Source organism: Stegostoma tigrinum, chromosome 7 (genome assembly GCF_030684315.1).
Source record: "Stegostoma tigrinum isolate sSteTig4 chromosome 7, sSteTig4.hap1, whole genome shotgun sequence".
NCBI lineage: Eukaryota > Metazoa > Chordata > Chondrichthyes > Orectolobiformes > Stegostomatidae > Stegostoma > Stegostoma tigrinum.
Genome location: NC_081360.1, coordinates 49,259,783 through 49,277,804, shown reverse-complemented (window position 1 = coordinate 49,277,804; position 18,022 = coordinate 49,259,783). Strand labels below are relative to the sequence as shown.

The following is an 18,022-nucleotide window of genomic DNA, read 5'->3' as shown; positions in this document are numbered from 1 at the left end:
CAGGAACAACATCTCATATTCCGCTCGGGAACCCTGCAGCCCAACAGTATTGATGTGGACTTCACCAGCTTGAAAATCTCCCCTCTCCCAACTGCATCCCAAAACTAGCCCAGCTTGTCCCTGCCTATCCTGTCCTCCCACCTCCATCTCCTACCTTGACCTGTCCGTCCTCCTCGACTAACCTATCCCCTCCCTACCTCCCCACCTATACTCACCTTTACTGGCTCCATCCCCACCTCTTTGACCTGTCTGTCTCCTCTCCACCTATCTTTTCCTTTATCCATCTTCTATCCCCCTCCCCCTCTCTCCCTATTTATTTCAGAATCCTCTTCCCCTCCCCCATTTCTGAAGAAGGGTCTAGGCCCGAAACGTCAGCTTTCCTGCTTCTGTGATGCTGCTCGGCCTGCTATGTTCATCCAGCTCTACACCTTGTTCTCTCCCTGCATCGATTCTTGTTCTGGTTGAGGTAGTGCTGGGATCTGCCTCCTTGACCTGCCCTCAGAGTGGAAGACAATAGCAAATTACCATTTGAAAAACTGCCAAAGAAACAACTTTGGATAAAATATCAGCAAACAATAATCCAAGGACCGGCCTCTACACGGTGCACATATTCGTCATATATCAAATATTGTTTTGAGAATTTAAATCGAAAACAGTGGGCCACCACCAAATGCGACAGATCAAACCATTCTAGGTAGAGTCCAAAAACCAAGCAGGAAAATATCAAGGCATACTTGTTTTGTTTGGTGCTGCTCATTCCATTATGGCTGACTGGATGGATGAAAGTTTCACCGAAATTACAAGATTGAGATTTCAGTTCTCACTCTGGAGATTTAAGCTCAGAATCTAGGTTTTGTACTCCAGTACACTAATGGATCGGTGTTGATTGACACAGCTGCTAACTTTTGGATGAGACATTAAATCAAAACATAGCTGGCTTTCAAAACTGAACGTAAAATATCCTTGACACTATTTCATAGGAGAGCAGGGTATTCATCCTTCCTCTCCTGGCGATACATTATCGTGGAGTCAACATTACAAAAGGATTATCTTGCCATTATTCTCCGCAGAGCTTGACTGCCACATTTCCTACATTACAAGGACTACATTTCAATGCAAGGTGGTTGTATCACACTTTAAAGTTCTGAGGTTGCGAAATTTTAAAAAAAGTATTCCGTTTTCGTATGAGATGGCAAGAACTGCAGATATATGGAGTCACAGACAACAGTGTGGAGCTGGAGGAACACAGCAGGCCGGGCAGCATCAGACGAGCTGGAAAGTTGACGTTTGGGGGCGGGAACCTCCTTCAGAAAAATGAAGAAAATATTCTGAAGAACGGTCCCGACCCGAAACGTCAACTTTCCCGCTCCTCTGATGCTGCCCGGCCTTTCCCATTTGTATCTCGCCCCTCCCCCACATCTGTTCCATTACCCACCCATTGTGGCTGTACTTGAAAAGTTCAATGAATATTCATTACTTGTGCATTAATGCGTTTAGTATTCTGAGATAATAGGAACTGCAGATGCTGGAGAATTCCAAGATAATAAAGTGAGGCTGGATGAACACAGCAGGCCAAGCAGCATCTCAGGAGCACAAAAGCTGACGTTTCGGGCCTAGACCCTTCATCAGAGGGTCTAGGCCCATCTGATGAAGGGTCTAGGCCCGAAACGTCAGCTTTTGTGCTCCTGAGATGCTGCTTGGCCTGCTGTGTTCATCCAGCCTCACATTTTATTATCTTGCGTTTAGTATTCTGTTTGCAACAATTAGATCGGCAGGTCACAGACTTGTATACATTGCTACAAAGTAGTCAATAATAATCCAATGGTTTCCACAATAAATACTGACTGCAGTTGCCTCTATGAAAATTGCAAAGTAAAACAGTTAAAACTTCCAAAGGCATGATCTCTATGATAGCTGGCAGACTGGACTGCTGGTTCGTGCTTTTGAAATACCTGTAAAGCAGACCGTTTGAGAGCTCGTTTCTGCTGAACTGAGACAAGTTTGAGCAGCGCCTGCAGTAGACGGCAGAGACCGAGGTTGAACTGAGGTGGGGTGGGAGGGGAGGGGAGGGGTGAAGAGACAAACGCTCCAGGCTGGGGTCAGGTTACTTGCGGCGAGCTGCTGATGGTGGCTGGGAGGGGCGGAGTGAGGCGAGGCCAGGCGTTCACCGTCACTTTATAATCTCATCTTCAACACAAGGCAGCCACTCAGAAATAACAGCCCGAGATCAGACAAAACATTAGCAAGCACTTTCCGACAGATCAGGAGGCATTTCCGATATGGCGGCCCTGGAGCAATGGTTTCTTATCTACTTGTCCTTGTTTTCCCTCAACAAATGGACTTTAGCTTTTAACTTGGATACCGAAAATTTCATTAAGAAAACCGGAAAGCCGTCAAGCTTGTTTGGGTTTTCTCTTGCTATGCACAGGCAGCTCACGCCGAGAGATCAAAAAATGTAAGTATTTGTAGACTGGATTTATTATTAGGTGAAGAAATCGCTATTGCCAAAGTGGAAGAACGGTCGGGAAAATTCCTCTGTGTTGTTACGCTTTAACGCGGGAGATCTCTTGCACACTTCGGCTGCAGTGATTCCAAAACGGCTTGAGCGAACTTTTGTTTTGGACTTTGTGCGAAGTGTTCGGGTACTCGCTGCAGCCGCGCGACCTGTTCGCAGCGGCTGGTGCAGGAAGGTCACGTGCGCCCTCCCCACCGGGAGGAACATAACGACCGCCCGGGGGGTGGTCATCCCCATGGCCACCCCGCTGTTTCTCCGCTCTGCAACCTCCACTGGTTTATGCCAGCACGCCACCCCTCCACCCCCCTTTTCTTTTAGTGCTGATTCCAAAGCTTTTCAATTTAGGGCAATCCTGTTTGGAATCTATAAAGTGAGGGTTTCTGAAGAAGGGTCCCTACCCGAAACGTCGACTCTCCTACTTGCCTGATGCTACCCGACCTGCTGTGTTCCTCCAGCCCCACACTGTGCTGACTTAAAAGGGCACGGGGGTTGTTTGGATTGAGCAGTGTGTCTACTCGGTCAGCGGTAGTTTCAGGGATCACTGATATTTAGGGCAGTGTTGTCGACTCCGTTCCCTGCTCCAGGGAATCTGATCACAGCGTTACATTACAGCCCCGAGTTGTCCCCAGTGAAAGGAATCAGAGCTTTATTACCCGTTCGACTGCCGGCCCTTTAACCAAAGAAGCAGGTTGTTTTCTGAGAAAATGTGATAGGTTTTTCTTTATCTTTTTATTTAAAAAAAGTCTTGCGGTGGTTGGAATCTTAGTTTTAATTACTGGGACTTTTTGCCCAGGACAATGCAGCGATTGTTCGGGTGATCCCAAGTTTGGTGTACAAACTTTTGAGAATGTGTGTTTGGTGTTGGTTTTGGGGTGGGGGTGGCGAGAGCTGCCTGCTTCACCGTACCATTGGCTGCACCTCTCCGGCTCCTCCCTTGCTGCCGGGCCCTGGTTACTGTGGTGCACGGAAATCCCGGAGCCTCACCCCACACCCACACCCCCGTGCATCGTGCTACACATAGTGGCAGGGGACCCAAACGAAATCCAAGCAAAAAACGACAAGAATGTTCTTTCTCTCCTTTTGGAATGAATGACCCTCTTACAAATAGCATGCCTTTAAAACCGAGTCTCAGAATGTCATCAGCAAATATTTTTCGCTTCAGCCGCTCACCATCGACAAACCCAATATATTCTATTTATTCCACGAAGTGCATGCAATTTTTAAAAACTTTGTCAATATACAGTAGCTGTGGAGCCACTTGTCGTTTAGTGTCGTCCTGTTTCTGGCGTAATTGGAATTGATATCTTCTCACAAGGGTTGCATCTTTGTACAGCCTTTTAACAGGAGAAAGAAACTATCCGAAAGGTAAAAGCGAAAAAGAACGACAGTGAAGATCTTAAAGGATCATTTTGAAAATGGGCCAGGAGATAACCAGGCCTAGACATGGAAAACATTTCAGAATAATCAAAACATTTGAAATCTCTGCAAGCCCAGGGTAGATCAGAGCACATGCAATTCAGAGCGGAGTCCGAAAAGTGAGGGATGACTGCATGCATATAGGGTTGTAGGAGGTTCCGGAATGGAGGAATATCGAAGTTTTGGAAGGACTTAACAGTATAGGTTTTGAATGCAGCGTATTAAGAAGTGAAAGGACGGGGATGATTGAAGTCGGAACATAAGGTGGGATGAAATTAAGGTTTCTAACCAGAATGCCGAGGCAGTTTGGAGGAGTGGGATGGGTTTCAGTGGTTGTGGAGGTAAGGAATGAGCAATGTTGCAGTAGAGCAAATAGCTTCACTGGCTACAACACTGAGATTTCACACGCTCCCGCTCTGCTGGGGTGAACAAGCAGGAATAGACGTGCATCTACGTATTATGGTGGCTCTGTGGTCCTCTGAGCGCTTATAGAGTCATAGAGACGTTTAACATGGAAACAGACCCTTCGGTCTGACATGTCCAAGCCAACCAGCTATTCTAAATTAACCTAGTCCCATTTGCCCCACATCCCTCTAAACCCATCCTATTCATGTACCCATCCAGTTGTCTTTTGTATGTTGTAATCGTACCAGCGTCCATCACTTCCTCTGGCAGCTCATTCCATACACGGCACCACGTTCTGCAAAAAAGCTGCCCATTAGGTCCCTTTCAAATCTTTCCCCCTTACCTTAAATCGATGCTCTCTAGTTTTGGACTCCCCCCACCCTGGGAAAAGACCTTGGCTGTTTACACTGTCCATGTCCCTCATGATTTTATAAACCTCTATAAAGTCACCCGTCAGCCTCCGACACTCCGCGCAAAAAAGCCCCAGCCTATTGACTCCCTACAGCTCAAACCCTCCGCATTTGGCTACATCCTTGTACATTCTTTCTGAACCCTTTCAAGTTTCACAACATGGTTCCTATTACCAGAATTAGACGTAATATTCCAAAACTGGCCTAAACAATGTCCTCTCCAGCCTCAATATGACCTCCCAACCTCAATTCTGGGTGAAAAATATAAATTGGTTAGAATGCAAAAGTCTTGGTGTTCTGACATATTTGCTTCTCTTCTGTCATTTTCAAGTTGCTTGGTATGGTACAGTTGGGACATGGATATTTACTTACAGTTGATGCTGGCAAGGGGAACTTTGGTATGTGAAGCTGGGGCTGACACTGGGAACATTGGGCACTCCCAAAATAACCACATGAGGGTGTGATTTGAACTGAGTGAAGATCTCTTGACTTTGGAAGATAATTGAGGAGCATATCCTGATTTAACTACCAAATGCCACAGATGTCTTGAAAAAGACAAAACAACACTGTAGTTGCTGTCTGCATGATGTCTTGGTTGACTAACCAGGGTGGTTGTGGTGTAGTGCACAGAAGTACACCAGAATGAAGTCAGTTGAGTAGAAAGGAAGACATAGAGGTGGATAATAACAGAGCTGGGCAGCAGGGAAATGATGGTAATTGGAGAACTTTGAAAAGTGTAGCAATGTGTCGAAGGGTAAAGGAGCAGTCTGTACAAAGGGATTCTTAAAGATGTGAATTACATTAAGTTAAGGAGAGGTAGTTGGTTAAAAAGTTGGGTCAGGAAGGGTTTGTGGCGTAGAAGTGTGTCTCTTAAAGGAGATTAGTTTGATAAATGTTGGAATGGGAACTGAAAAACCTGGAAAAAGTTCCATGCTTGGCAAAGAGGAGGTTGAAATGGTTGAGGAAATATTCTTGGTCTTTAGAAAGAAAGATTCTGGGAACTCATCGTAAGTTTGCCTGCTGAGTATAGTTGGTTCAGAAATGGTTGATCTTGGGAAGTGAAACATTCCTCAGATCTTAAACCTATTGCTGAAGTGGTCTTATTTTGTAAAGTAGAAAATTGATTATATATTTTAAAATTTGGAACCCTTTGAGCATCCTGAATAGCAATCGCAGTATGGCAGGCAAGAGGATCTCCTTTGCTAAACCATTCAGTCTCAGCATCATTTCTTACTTCTAGACAATCTTTCAAATCCACCTCAGAACTCATGACTGAATATCTCCTTCTTTAGCTGTGTCAAACTTGTTTCATAACATCCCTGTGAAGCACCTTGGGATGTTTTACTATGTTAAAGGGTGTATCTAAATGCAAGTTAGTGAGTGTGTGAAGCTCTGCATCAAAAGTGAAAGTTAACACTAAATATTCTTGTAACAGTAACCACATACTGTAGTGCATGTCTTCTTTTTTCAGTAACCACAGTTCACAAAATGCAGAAAGTGTGGCTGACTTAAGTACCATTAGGATTTTCTGCCAGATCTGCTTTTATATTAATCTAATTCAGTTAGTTTACAAGTTATGGGTATTGCACTGTTTGAACATTCATGTTCCAAGACTTGCATCTGGAGAGACAACATTAGTTGAGCATTCTCATTGCTGCCATACCTTGACTCCTCACATTAAAAACAGTGACTCAAACAAATCTCACGCTGTATTACAATGAAGGCTGCGTCTTTATGTTGGACAGGGTGGCACGGTGGCTCAGTGGTTAGCACTGCAGCCTCACAGTGCCAGGGACCCAGGTTTGATTCCAGCCTCAGGTGACTGTCTGTGTGGAGTTTGCACTTTCTCCCCATGTCTGCATGGGTTTCCTCCGGGTGCTCTGGTTTCTTTCCACAGTCCAAAGATGTGCAGGCTAGGTGTATTGGCCATACTGAATTGCCCGTAGTGTTCAGGGGCGTGGGGGTTTCTTGGGGGATGGGTCTGGGTGGGATGCTTCAAGGGGCAGTGTGGACTCATTGGGCCAAAGGGCCTGTTTCCACACTGTAGGGAATCTAATTGTCACCATCCTCTACCCCCATCTTCCTCTTATGCTCATAATATTGTTGAACTCTGTGTCAGTGTTGTGTACTGAATCCCAATGTGTGTGAACCTGCACTGGCCAAAATGAATAGCCAGTTGTGCATCAACAGAAGAGCAGCACGGGAGTTTATAGCTGGATCGCATTGACCTGAAACATTCACCTGTTTTTCTCTCCATATGTTGCTGTGAATATTTGCAGAATTTTCAGTTTTTCTGATGACCAGTATTTGCAGACTTTTGTGTTTGTATTACCTGTGCAGTTTTGAGGTCAAGGTTTTGGTTTTTTTGTTGCAGGCATGCAAAGAAAACTTCGGTCTTTTAGTTCATTCTGTAACTGGCCTAGAAGCACATAATACTTAGACTGAAAAAGCAAAAATCGGGAAATAGTCTTTTCTCAACATGGACATCAATTACACAAGATGCAAAATTTTATTCCAAATCAATTAAAATGGACTATGTTCTTCACATCTACATTGAATTCAGAATGTGATATGATAACTACATGAAGTATTGTTCATTTAAATTAATAACTTACTTAGGTTACTTAATCACCTGCTCACTGATTGTCAGTTTGGGTTTCTCCGGGACCACTCCACTCCAGATGTTATTACACCCTTTCTCCAAACATGTCATTGAAATGAAGGCAACATTTGACTGTGGATGTTGGAGATATGTAATAAAAACAGAAAATGCTAGAGAAACTCAGTAATCTAATAAGATCTGTGGAGAGGGAAACACATTTAACCAGCTGTGATGTTAAGGAACCCTAGTAAAATTGAAGTCAATGGGTGCTTGGTGCAAAAATTCCATTGGTTGAACACAGGGAGAAAGAGTAGTTGTCGAGGATTGTCATATCAACCCTGGACATGCCTGTAGGAGTTTCTTAGGTCATGGATCAGATTCAAATATCATCAGTTGTTGCATCAATGAATCTGCCTCCACTAAAACCTTAGAAATATGGTTGTTCACTGATTGTACAGTTTTCAGTTACATTCGCAGGATGGCATATAATTAAGTAGTCTGTACCTGCACCAGCAAAACCAGGATGCCATTCAAACTTGGATTGATAATTAGTGGTATTTATGCCCTATGCCTGCCAGGAAATGACCGTTTCAGACAAGAGGAAGTCTAACTAACACCTCTTGACATTTAATCTATTTTGATCGCTAAACACCAACCACTAACCTATTGGGAGTCACTACAAAAATAATTGGACCAGCCACATAAATACTATAGTTAGGAGAATATCTGTAATTTCTATGGTGTATAGAATAACATTCCTGAATTCTCAGTGTTTCCAGCATCTGCAAGGCACAAGTCATGAGTGTGATACAATGCCCCAACTAAGCTGGATAAATGTTATTTTAACAATACCGGACACCATCCAGGCCAAGCCTCTGACCTGATTGGCATTCATCCATCGGATTAAACATTAATTCCTTCCATCATCAGTTCACTGTGCGCTTACAAGATGCACTGCACCACAATAACTTCGCAAAACTTTAAAACAATGATAACATCTACCAAACTGGTGACTTCTACTGCTTAAAAGGATTAGGATGGCAAATGTATGGAGACACCAGAATGTGGAAGTGATGTTACAGGAGGTGATTTAGAAATATGTTGCTGTTCATTCATTGCTGGTTCAAAAGGTTGGAACTTCCTTGAAAGCAGCATTGAGAGTTATCTGTATAACGTGGACTGCAGAAGCTCATCATGTGGCTAACCAGAACCTTGCTGAGAACAGTCAAGGGTGGATAATTAATGTTGGCTTTGTCAGGCCACCCATATCTTCCTCATTAGCAAGAAAAATATCTGGATTGAGGCAAGAATTGTCAGTGGAAAGGTGAGCAAAGCCTAATTTTGCTACTTTACACTGTTTTTGGCTAAAGTTTTTATTTTACTTCTTTCGTGTGATGTGGGCATCATGGGCAAGGCTAGTATTTTGTTACCCATCGCTAACTGGCCTTGAACTGAGTAGCTGTCTGGGCCATTTTAGAGGGCAGTTAAGAGTGAGCCGCATTGTATTGGTCTGGAGTCATGTGGGCCTGATTTCCTGCACTAAACGTTTGTTAATGAGCAGGTTTTTTTTCAATGATTGATGTTGTCATAGTCTCAATTACTGAGACTAGCTTTTATTATTCATTTGGATTTTCAGCAGTGGCTGCTGTGGTATTTCTCTGTGGCATTTACAGCCATATCTCCAGGGCATTCAGTCTGGGGCATCTAGATTATTGATGCAGTGACATTATCACTGTGCCACTGTCATCCCCCATATTGTTGGTGGGATCTAAAGTTTTTAAAATATTAGATAAAGTTACTTGAATGCAAGCTGCTGAGTAATCCCTTAGATGTAAATTGGGCTAAATTCGAAGTCTGGTATGAGAAAATTGATTTGTCTCCTTGACATTGAACACATGTTTCAATAAAATTGGTCACAGTATCTTTGATTTATCAAAAGTGATGAATTACTCAGTTTTGTACAGTGGCTGTACGTAGTCCATCCCTGGTTAAATTTCTGCTGCACTCAGGAGGCAGCCATACAGATTTCTTAATCTTAAGTGAAAGGGAATTCTGTACTTGCACAAGTATAATTAAACCTTCCCTTCCCACTACTCCACCCACATATTTTAGATTCAAAACAGAACTTCTGGTGGAAGATAAGGGTCTTATGATTGGCTTTGCTGAATTTTAAGTCCAGCAGAGCAGCGTTCTTGGTTTGGATAAAGTCAAGATGGTGACCTCTCTACATATGGCTGTAGCCCTCACATCACTTGTCCGTCAACGGTGCCTTTAAACATCTTGATTGTTTTCCTTTTCATATCTCAAAATGTTTAGCTATTATTCTAATAGTACAAAGAAATTAGTTGTCTAAGTAATTAACTTTCATAACTAGCCAACTGTGAAATTATTGGTTACAAAACTTCAATTGTGCAATTGTTGTCAGGATATTGCTGACATTACACATCTTGAACATAATCAGACACGTTCCTTGAGAATTGTTTTGTAGACTGTGTATTACTAATGGATAGTGGTTAACTGTTAGCTGTTAATATTTGTAAAGGCATATGAGAGAATGGCCCTTAGGCTAAGTATGTGGAAGAAAAGGCCCTTTTTCAGCCTGTTCCCATCAAGCAACACTGTTCACTGACTATTGAAATCTATGATGAGACACTAGACAACAATTCTCTTGCTGTGGTTGCCTCCTTTTAATAAGGGGAGACATTGAATTTTATCATTGTCACCTCCAGTGCGTTGGTGCAGCCTTTCTCCTTTTGAGAAGTGTTGAATGACAGACTTTGAAGCCCAGAACCAAGTTCATGGTCCATTAAGTAATGTTGGTATGTGTCTTTCTGTATGTTCAATTCTTTGATGCAATGTATGGCAGGCATTTGAAACCGGTTAAGAACTATTGCTGGTGATTTTCCCCTGCAGAATCCTGCAAATCCACTGATAGAAGCTGCAATGTTATTGTCTTCTCTGAGGCTAATATATTGAGCTTTGAGGCAGTGGGTTACAGTCAGTCGGCTATGTTGGGTGGGCTACATAGATGCCTGAAACAAGACTTTGAAAATAAGCTCCATATTCAGGGCTCTGTCACAGCAAGAGGTTAGCAAGATGATAAACGAAACACTTTAAGGATGTCCTCAAAGCCCTCTTGAAAATATGCAATATTCCTGCTGATTCATGAGAATCTCTTACCCCAAGACTGCTCAAAATCTTAGAATTATAGAATTCCTGCATTGTGGAAGCAGGTCAGTCGGCCACACTGACCCTCTGAAAAGCATCCCACCAAGAGCCAGCTCCTACTCATCCCTGTAACGCTGCATTCCCTATAGCTAATCCACCTAATCTGAACATCCCTGGATACTATGGATAATTTAGCATGGCCAATCCACCTACTTTGCACATCTTTGGACTATGGGAGGAAACTAGAGCGCCCAGAGGAAACCCACGCAGGCATGGGGAGAACGTGCAATTTCCACACATACAGTCGCCTGAGGCTGGCCCTGTAACTGGAGTTGCATTCTCTGAAGATGTTTTGGAGCAGATGGTGACACGGAGTCATAGCGATGTACAGCATGGAAACAGACCCTTCAGTCCTATTCAACCATGCCAACCAGATATCCTAGGTTAATCTAGTCCCATTTTCCAGCATTTGGCCCATGCCCCTCTAAACCCTTCCTATTCATATACCCATCCAGATGTCTTTTAAATATTGTAATCATATCAGCCTCCACCACTTCCTTTGGCAGCTCATTGCATACACACAGAATCCTCTGCGTGAAAAAGTGTCCGTTAGGTGCCTTTTAAACCTTTACCCCTCTCACCTTAAACCTGTGCCCTCTAGTTTTGGACTCCCCCACTATTTACCCACACATGTCTCAGCAATGAGCCCAGCAGTCACTTCCCTATCTTCCCACAGAATTCTAGAGTACACCTGATCAGGTCTTGGCGATTTGTCTGCCTTTACGCATTTTAAGAAGTCCAGCACCACCTCCTCTGTAACGTGGATATTTGTCAAGGTGTCGCTATTTGTTTCCCCATGTTCCATATCTCCCCTATCCTTCTCCACACTAAACACTGATGGAAAATTGTTTAGTATCTCTCCCCCCCCCCCCCCCCCCCACCCCGCCCCGCCACCAGTCTCCTGTGCTTCCATACACAGGTGGCCTTGCTGATCTTTAAAGGGCCCTATTCTCTCCCTAGTTACTCTTTTGTCCATAATGAATTTATAAAATCCCTTTGGATTCTCCTTAACCCTATTCGCTAAGGTTATCTCAAGCCCCCCTTTTGCCCCCCTGATTTCCCACTTAAGTGTACTCTTCCTGCCTTTGTACTCTTCTGAGGATTAATTCAATCTCTGTTGTCTGTACCTGTCACATGCTTCCTTCTTTTCTTGACCAAAATCTCAATTTCTCTATCATTCAACATTCCTTACACCAGCCAGCCTTGCTCTTTAACCAGACAGGAATATACTGTCCCTGGACTCTCGTTGTCTCATTTTTTGATGGCTTCCCATTTTCCAGCCTTAGCGTTACCTGTGATCATTTGCTGCCAATCAACTTTTGAAAGTTCTTGCCACATCGTGTCAAAATTGGCTTTCTTCCGATTTAAAAACTTTTAACTTGTAGATCGGTCTATCCTTTTCCATCACTATTTTAAAACTAATTGAATTATGGTCAGTGGCCCCAAAGGCCCCCCCCCCCCCCCCCCCCCCCCCCACTGACACCTCAACACCTCAGTCACCTGCCCTGCCTTATTTCCTAAGAGTAGGTCAAATTTTGCTCCTTCTCTAGTAGGTACATCCACATACTGAATCAGAACATTTTCTTGTACATCCCTAACAAATTCCTCTCCATCCAAGCCCCTAACACTATGGCAGTCCAAGTCTTTGTGTGTAAAGTTAAAATCCCCTCCCACAACCACCTTCTTATTCTTACAGATAACAGAGCTCTCCTAACAAATGAGTGTATCAGCTTTCCACTGTCTTTTGAGGGGTCAATAGTACAATGCCAATAATCCCTTTCTTATTTCACAGTTCCACGCAAATAACTTCCCTGGACGTATTCCCAGGAATATCCTCCCTAAGCACAGTCGTAATGTTATCTCTAATCAAAAAACGCCACTCTCGCTCTTCTCTTGACCCCACTTTTCTGTCCTTCCTATAGCATCGATACTGGGGAACATTAAGTTGCCAGCCCTGACCATCCCTGTGCCATGTCTCTGTAATTTCTATGATATCCCAGTCCCATGTTCCCAACCATGCCCTGAGTTCATCTGCCTTGCCTGTTAGGCCTCTTGGATTCAAATACATGCAGTTTAATTTATCACTCCTATCTCGTTCTCTGCTTTCTTGAGGAAAATGTTTGTGGCTGTCTCTTCTAGGTAGGCATTATTGAAAATGTCCTTGGACAAAGACAATGGCCAGGCATTTTTTTTCTTAATCTAAGTAATGCTGTTCAATCCGTGTTAACTCCCAGCATGCAAATGCACCCAGTTTAACTTGCTGTATCGGCGGTACTCCAGCCCCCTCTCACTGCCATCACCCCATCTTGAGCTTCTCCATCAGGCCCAGATGGAGGTCTGGCGCAAATGGTGGGGGTATTGTTTGGAAACACGAGAATCCTACCCACGGCCTTATCAAACACCAGCCATTCTCCCTGTGGTAGGGTGTGTGGATCCAGTACTGGTCTCTGTGGCCTCCTCAGGAACCACAGCTCGAGTCGAAGGAAGCGCCCCTCAATCTTGTGGGACTGCCCAAAAAGAAGAATTCTCACATCAGTCCAGGATTGAACTAAATCTGCTGAGGATGGTTGTAAGTGGGCATTATTTTCTGCTTAATATTGCTTTATGTTCAGAATTCTATCAGTGTCAATTCTATCACTGTTTTAGGCTAAATGTAAAGATGACAAAAGTATAATTAATAATTTCACAACAGTTTGTTACCATGTCATTCTTTATGAATGTCATCTGTTTGCAGCAGCATTATATACCCTCCCCACCCCTAAACTGGCTCATTCCTCTTCTAAGCAGCAGTGATTTAGGGAAGGGTGCAAATGTAACTTTTTACAAAACAATGTTGATTATAGAATCTGCTCAGCATATCACATCCGTTTCCATTGGGAACCTGTTTTCTTCAGCTGTTTTGCAATACAAGTGCACAATTTGTGATGGAGAGGTTAAGATGTTTGATTTGAGTGTGCTCATTTTTAAAAAAATTACAAGTGACTTTTATAGACCTCAAGTGTAGTGATCATTCCTTTAAGGTAAATAAATCATTAATCAAACATTGAAATTGCAGTTTGTGCATGCATCACATCACACTGGCTGTATTTTCTCTGAAGTGCATTAATGTGGTCTATTAGCTCAATACAGAGAAGACACATGCTGAATTTGAAGCATCACAATGTGATTGTGAGCTTCACTCAAATGTGTAGCAAGTATTTATCCTGTTTAAATATTCAGAAGAATATTTTTACTAGGTATAAACATTTCAATCAGAATGTAGATCAGGGTAAAGTCAAAATTTACTAGCTTTTGGATTTTTTTGTATTGGCAGTACAGACACACCTTTCCTTCCCCTGAAGGATTTTGCAAATTGCAGTAGGGTCTTACCACTGCTTACCTCTTATATTTAAAATAATCTGCAGTGTGGACTTTCCTATGGGTTAACTTGAAAAGTAAATTTGGAAGCAGCAACATTAGGCCATTTAATCAGTAAAACAGCACAAAGAGCTTTAGTAGGATGGTGTGGATTCTGTTTTGAGCCCCACTCCTGCAGTATAATTGTCGAGTACAAAAGGACTTTTATGGATTGCCTTCAGCAAGCTGAGCGATAAAAGAGCAAGTTAAGGCCTTTGGAGAAAAGCACAAGACCTAGTGGAGACACTGTAAACAGAGCAGAGCCAGCTGCTGGCCATGTTGTGATTAGTTTTTACACGGTTTCTCTTCTGGTAGACAAAGGACAACAACTATTATTTATTGAACATTAAATACCATAACTACTTTGTGTTTGTAGCAATAAATTGTGTTCACCTTTTTACTTTTTTTTGTGAGTGAAACTTAAATCTTTTAAAGTTGCTGTAAACTGATAAATATCATTTTCCATACACTTGTCTATTGCAAATGACTTCCCCATTGATTGCACTCCATGTGGTTTGCCTGGCTATCACCCCTCCCTCAACATAAATGCACATTACCTTCAAGTGCAATATCAACAATAAAAAAGTTCTTTGTTTTAAACATTGACATTTTGTTGGTAGTGTTTGATTTGTTTGAAGTGCACTGACTGTGTGCTATTTTTATATGCAGATTGTGTGTCAGGAGCCTCGGCTCTCAAAATTGATCATTATATCAGCTCAGTGTCTGTAGAAGTTGTAAAAGATTCATTACTCATGCTACAAAAGACCATTTTAAAAATACGTAAATGGATGGAAGAACTTTCCAGTCTTGTGTTCCAGATTTGATTCCAATCCTTGGGTGGCTCTGTGTATGGAGTTTGCACGTTCTCCCTGACTTTGCATGGGTTTCTGCCGGGTGCTCCGGATTTCCCCCTCAACCAAAAGATGTGCAGTCTAGGTAGATTAGCCATGGTAAATGTGGGGTTACTGATATAGGGTCTGGGCAGGATGCTGTTCTGAGGATTGGTGCAGACTCAAAGGGCCATCTGGCCTCTTTCCACACTGTAGGAAATCTTTGATTCATGTTTGAGGTGGATAGCAGGATTTAGAGTATTTTACAGCACCTGCCTCTTGGGTGTGGGCAGGGGGCAAAGTGCCTCAAAAGGAGTGAGTTTTTTGTTCTGGGGTGTAGATACATGCTGGTGTCTGGCCCCACTTCATCTAGAAACAGTTCAGAGGCTAGCATAGGCACTGCCAAATGTGAAGACAGGCTTGTTAAGGCCCGTCTTGGTTCTTGTAGGATTTCATCCCAGTTTTCTTCACTATTAGGCCCTCTAGCTATATTCCTCACATCCAGGCCCTCTCCTAACTCAATGATCTTTTCACATTAACTCATGCCAACGTGTCACCCTCACCAGTTCCAATTGTGCTTCATAACATCCATCCTGCTCATGCCCTCTCCCCATCTCCACTCACTTTTTATAAACCCCATGCTAGCTTAGTGCTGGTTCACAGCAACACATACACGACCTCCCCATCTCCCTTGGGGCAACTGACAGGAACCATCCTGAGATGAAACAAAATGGAGTTTTAAGCATTTTTATAACTTTACTCTAGTTTTTAAAAAAAACTCATTCATTCAATATACTTAAATTCCCTCAAATATCGAATCTCTTGTATTTGAAGATAGCTAATCCCTTAATAGCCTCTTGTGCTGTCAATCAAACTGTACACTTGCAGACTCTTCTTTCACCAGTCTGAGCCTCTAACAAATGTAGAACCAGTCAAGCCGTAATAATGGTATAATGATAGCCCTGAGGGTCATCAGAGCAGCGATCTAATGAAACCAGTATTTTTAAAAAAAATCTCATAATGGTATGACTAGGTAGGGAGGCTTCCATCTTTTTTTTAAACCCTCCTCAGTCAGGTGCAGCAAATTTTTTTCACACTTCAATTAAAATTTCTTAACTACATTAAAATGAAGGAGCCAGTTCTAACTTTTCTTCAGAGAAAGAAAGAAGTTTTTTTTCTTTCACATAATATAGCTATATTAGCTACATAGCCTCAGTTATGGAGTGTGGAGTTTTGCATTGTTCTCCCTCATGTCTGTTTGGGTTTCCTTTGGGTATTCCAGTTTCTTCCCACAGTCCAAAGATATGCAAGCTGGATGAACTGGCCGAGCTAAATTTGCCTGTAGTGTCTAGAGATACACAGCCTAGGTGGATTAGCTGTGGGAAATGTGGGGATAGGGTGGTGTTTGGATGTGGTGCTCTTTCAAGGGTTGGTTAAACCCAATGGGACAGAGTGGTTTCTTTCTGCACTGCAGGATTTCTATGATTCTGTGACATGTATCTTACACACAAACATGGGAAATAAGCTTAATGTAAGTTGAGGTGATGTCTATACAGACAAGAAGGTTACAGTAATTACAATTTACAGCTTGACGTGTTAGATTTTAAACTCGAATCCCAATTTTTTTAAACTGTTGTAATGTTTTTTCAGCAGCAGTGAAGTTGGTAGGTCTTGAATTCTTGGTGAACAGCTGTTAGTCCAAATTGCTTTTTCACTGACCTTGCGATTGCGAGAGAGGAACAGGCAGAGACAGTGTCTGCCAGTCTTCTTGCTTACATATCTAATTTTTTCATATGTCTGCTCTGTTGGCAAAAACAAAGAACAAAGAAAATTACAGTACAGGAACAGGCCCTTCGGCCCCACCAACATGCTGCCCATCACAACTAAAACCCCCTACCCTTTCAGGGCCCGTATCCCTCTATTCCCATCCTATTCATGTATTTGTCCAGACGCCCTTTAAAGGTCACAATAGTACCAGCTTCCACTACCTCCCCTGGCAGTGAGTTCCAGGCACCCACCACCCTCTGTATAAAAAAAAATGCTTACTTCATACATCACGTTCAAACCCTGCCCTTTATACTTTAAACCCATGGCCCTGGTAACTGACTCTGCCACCCTGGGAAAAAGCTTCTGACTGTCCAGTCTGCCCATGCCCTTCATAATCTTGTAGACCACTATCAGGTCGCTCCTCAACCTCCATCGTTCCAGTGAGAACAACCCAAGTTTCTCCAACCTGTCCTCATAGCTAATGCCTACGATACCAGGCAACATCCTGGTAAATCATTTCTGTACCCTCTCCAAAGCCTTCTGTTAGTGTGGTGACCAGAACTGAACACAATATTCCAAATGTGGCCTAACTAAGGTTCTGTAAAACTGCAACATTACCTGCCAGCTTTTAAACTCAGTACCCCGGCTGTTGAAGGTGAGCGTGGTGTATGCCTTGGTGACTACCTTTTCCACCTGTGTACCTGAACACCCAGATCCCTCTGCCTGTGTAGTCTTAAGGGTTCTGCCATTTTCTGTATATTTTCCAAATGGAGTAAACCTTCCAAAGTGCATTACTCAACATTTTTCCAGATTAAACTCCATCTGCCATCTCACTGCCCAAGTCACCAACCGATCTATATCTAGCTGTATCCTTTGATGATCCTCATTGCTATCCGCAATTCCACCAACCTTTGGTGTCATTGGCAAATGTACTAATCAGACCAGTTACATTCTTCTCCAAATCATTTATACATATTACAAGTAGCAAAGGTCCCAACACTGATCCCTGAAGAATGTCACTAGTCACAGCACTCTTCAGAACTGCACCCTTCCACTGCTACCCTCTGTCTCCTATGACCGAGCCAGTTAGCCAGTTTTTTTTATCCATCTTGTAAGCTCATCTCTGACTCCATGCGACTTTACCTTCTGTATCAGCCTGCCATGAGGGACCTTGTCAAATGCCTTACTGAAGTCCATGTCCATGCCCTATCCTCGTCGATCATCTTTGTCACTTCCTCAAAAAACTCACACGAGTTAGTGAGACACGACCTCCCCTTCACAAAACCATATTGCCTCTTGCTAATACACCCACTGATATCCAAGTGGGCGCAAATCCTGTCTCAAAGCATCTTCTCCAATAATTACCCTACCACTGACGTAAGGCTCACCAGCTTGTAATTAGCTGGATTATCCTTGCCACCCTTCTCAAACAAAGGAACAACATTGGCTATTC

At 42.9% G+C, this 18,022-nt stretch overlaps 1 protein-coding gene across 2 annotated transcripts in view; it reads left to right on the top strand.

Moving 5' to 3' along the window:
* Positions 1–2,074: 2,074 nt before the first annotated feature.
* Positions 2,075–18,022, top strand: part of LOC125453928 (integrin alpha-6-like) — an 85,084-nt gene continuing 69,136 nt past the window's right edge. For both annotated transcript variants that reach the window (XM_048534085.2, XM_048534086.2), the window contains exon 1: positions 2,075–2,455. In XM_048534085.2, the coding sequence (XP_048390042.1) occupies positions 2,280–2,455 (176 nt within the window). In that variant the 5' untranslated portion in view covers positions 2,075–2,279. The remainder of the gene's footprint in view (positions 2,456–18,022) is intronic.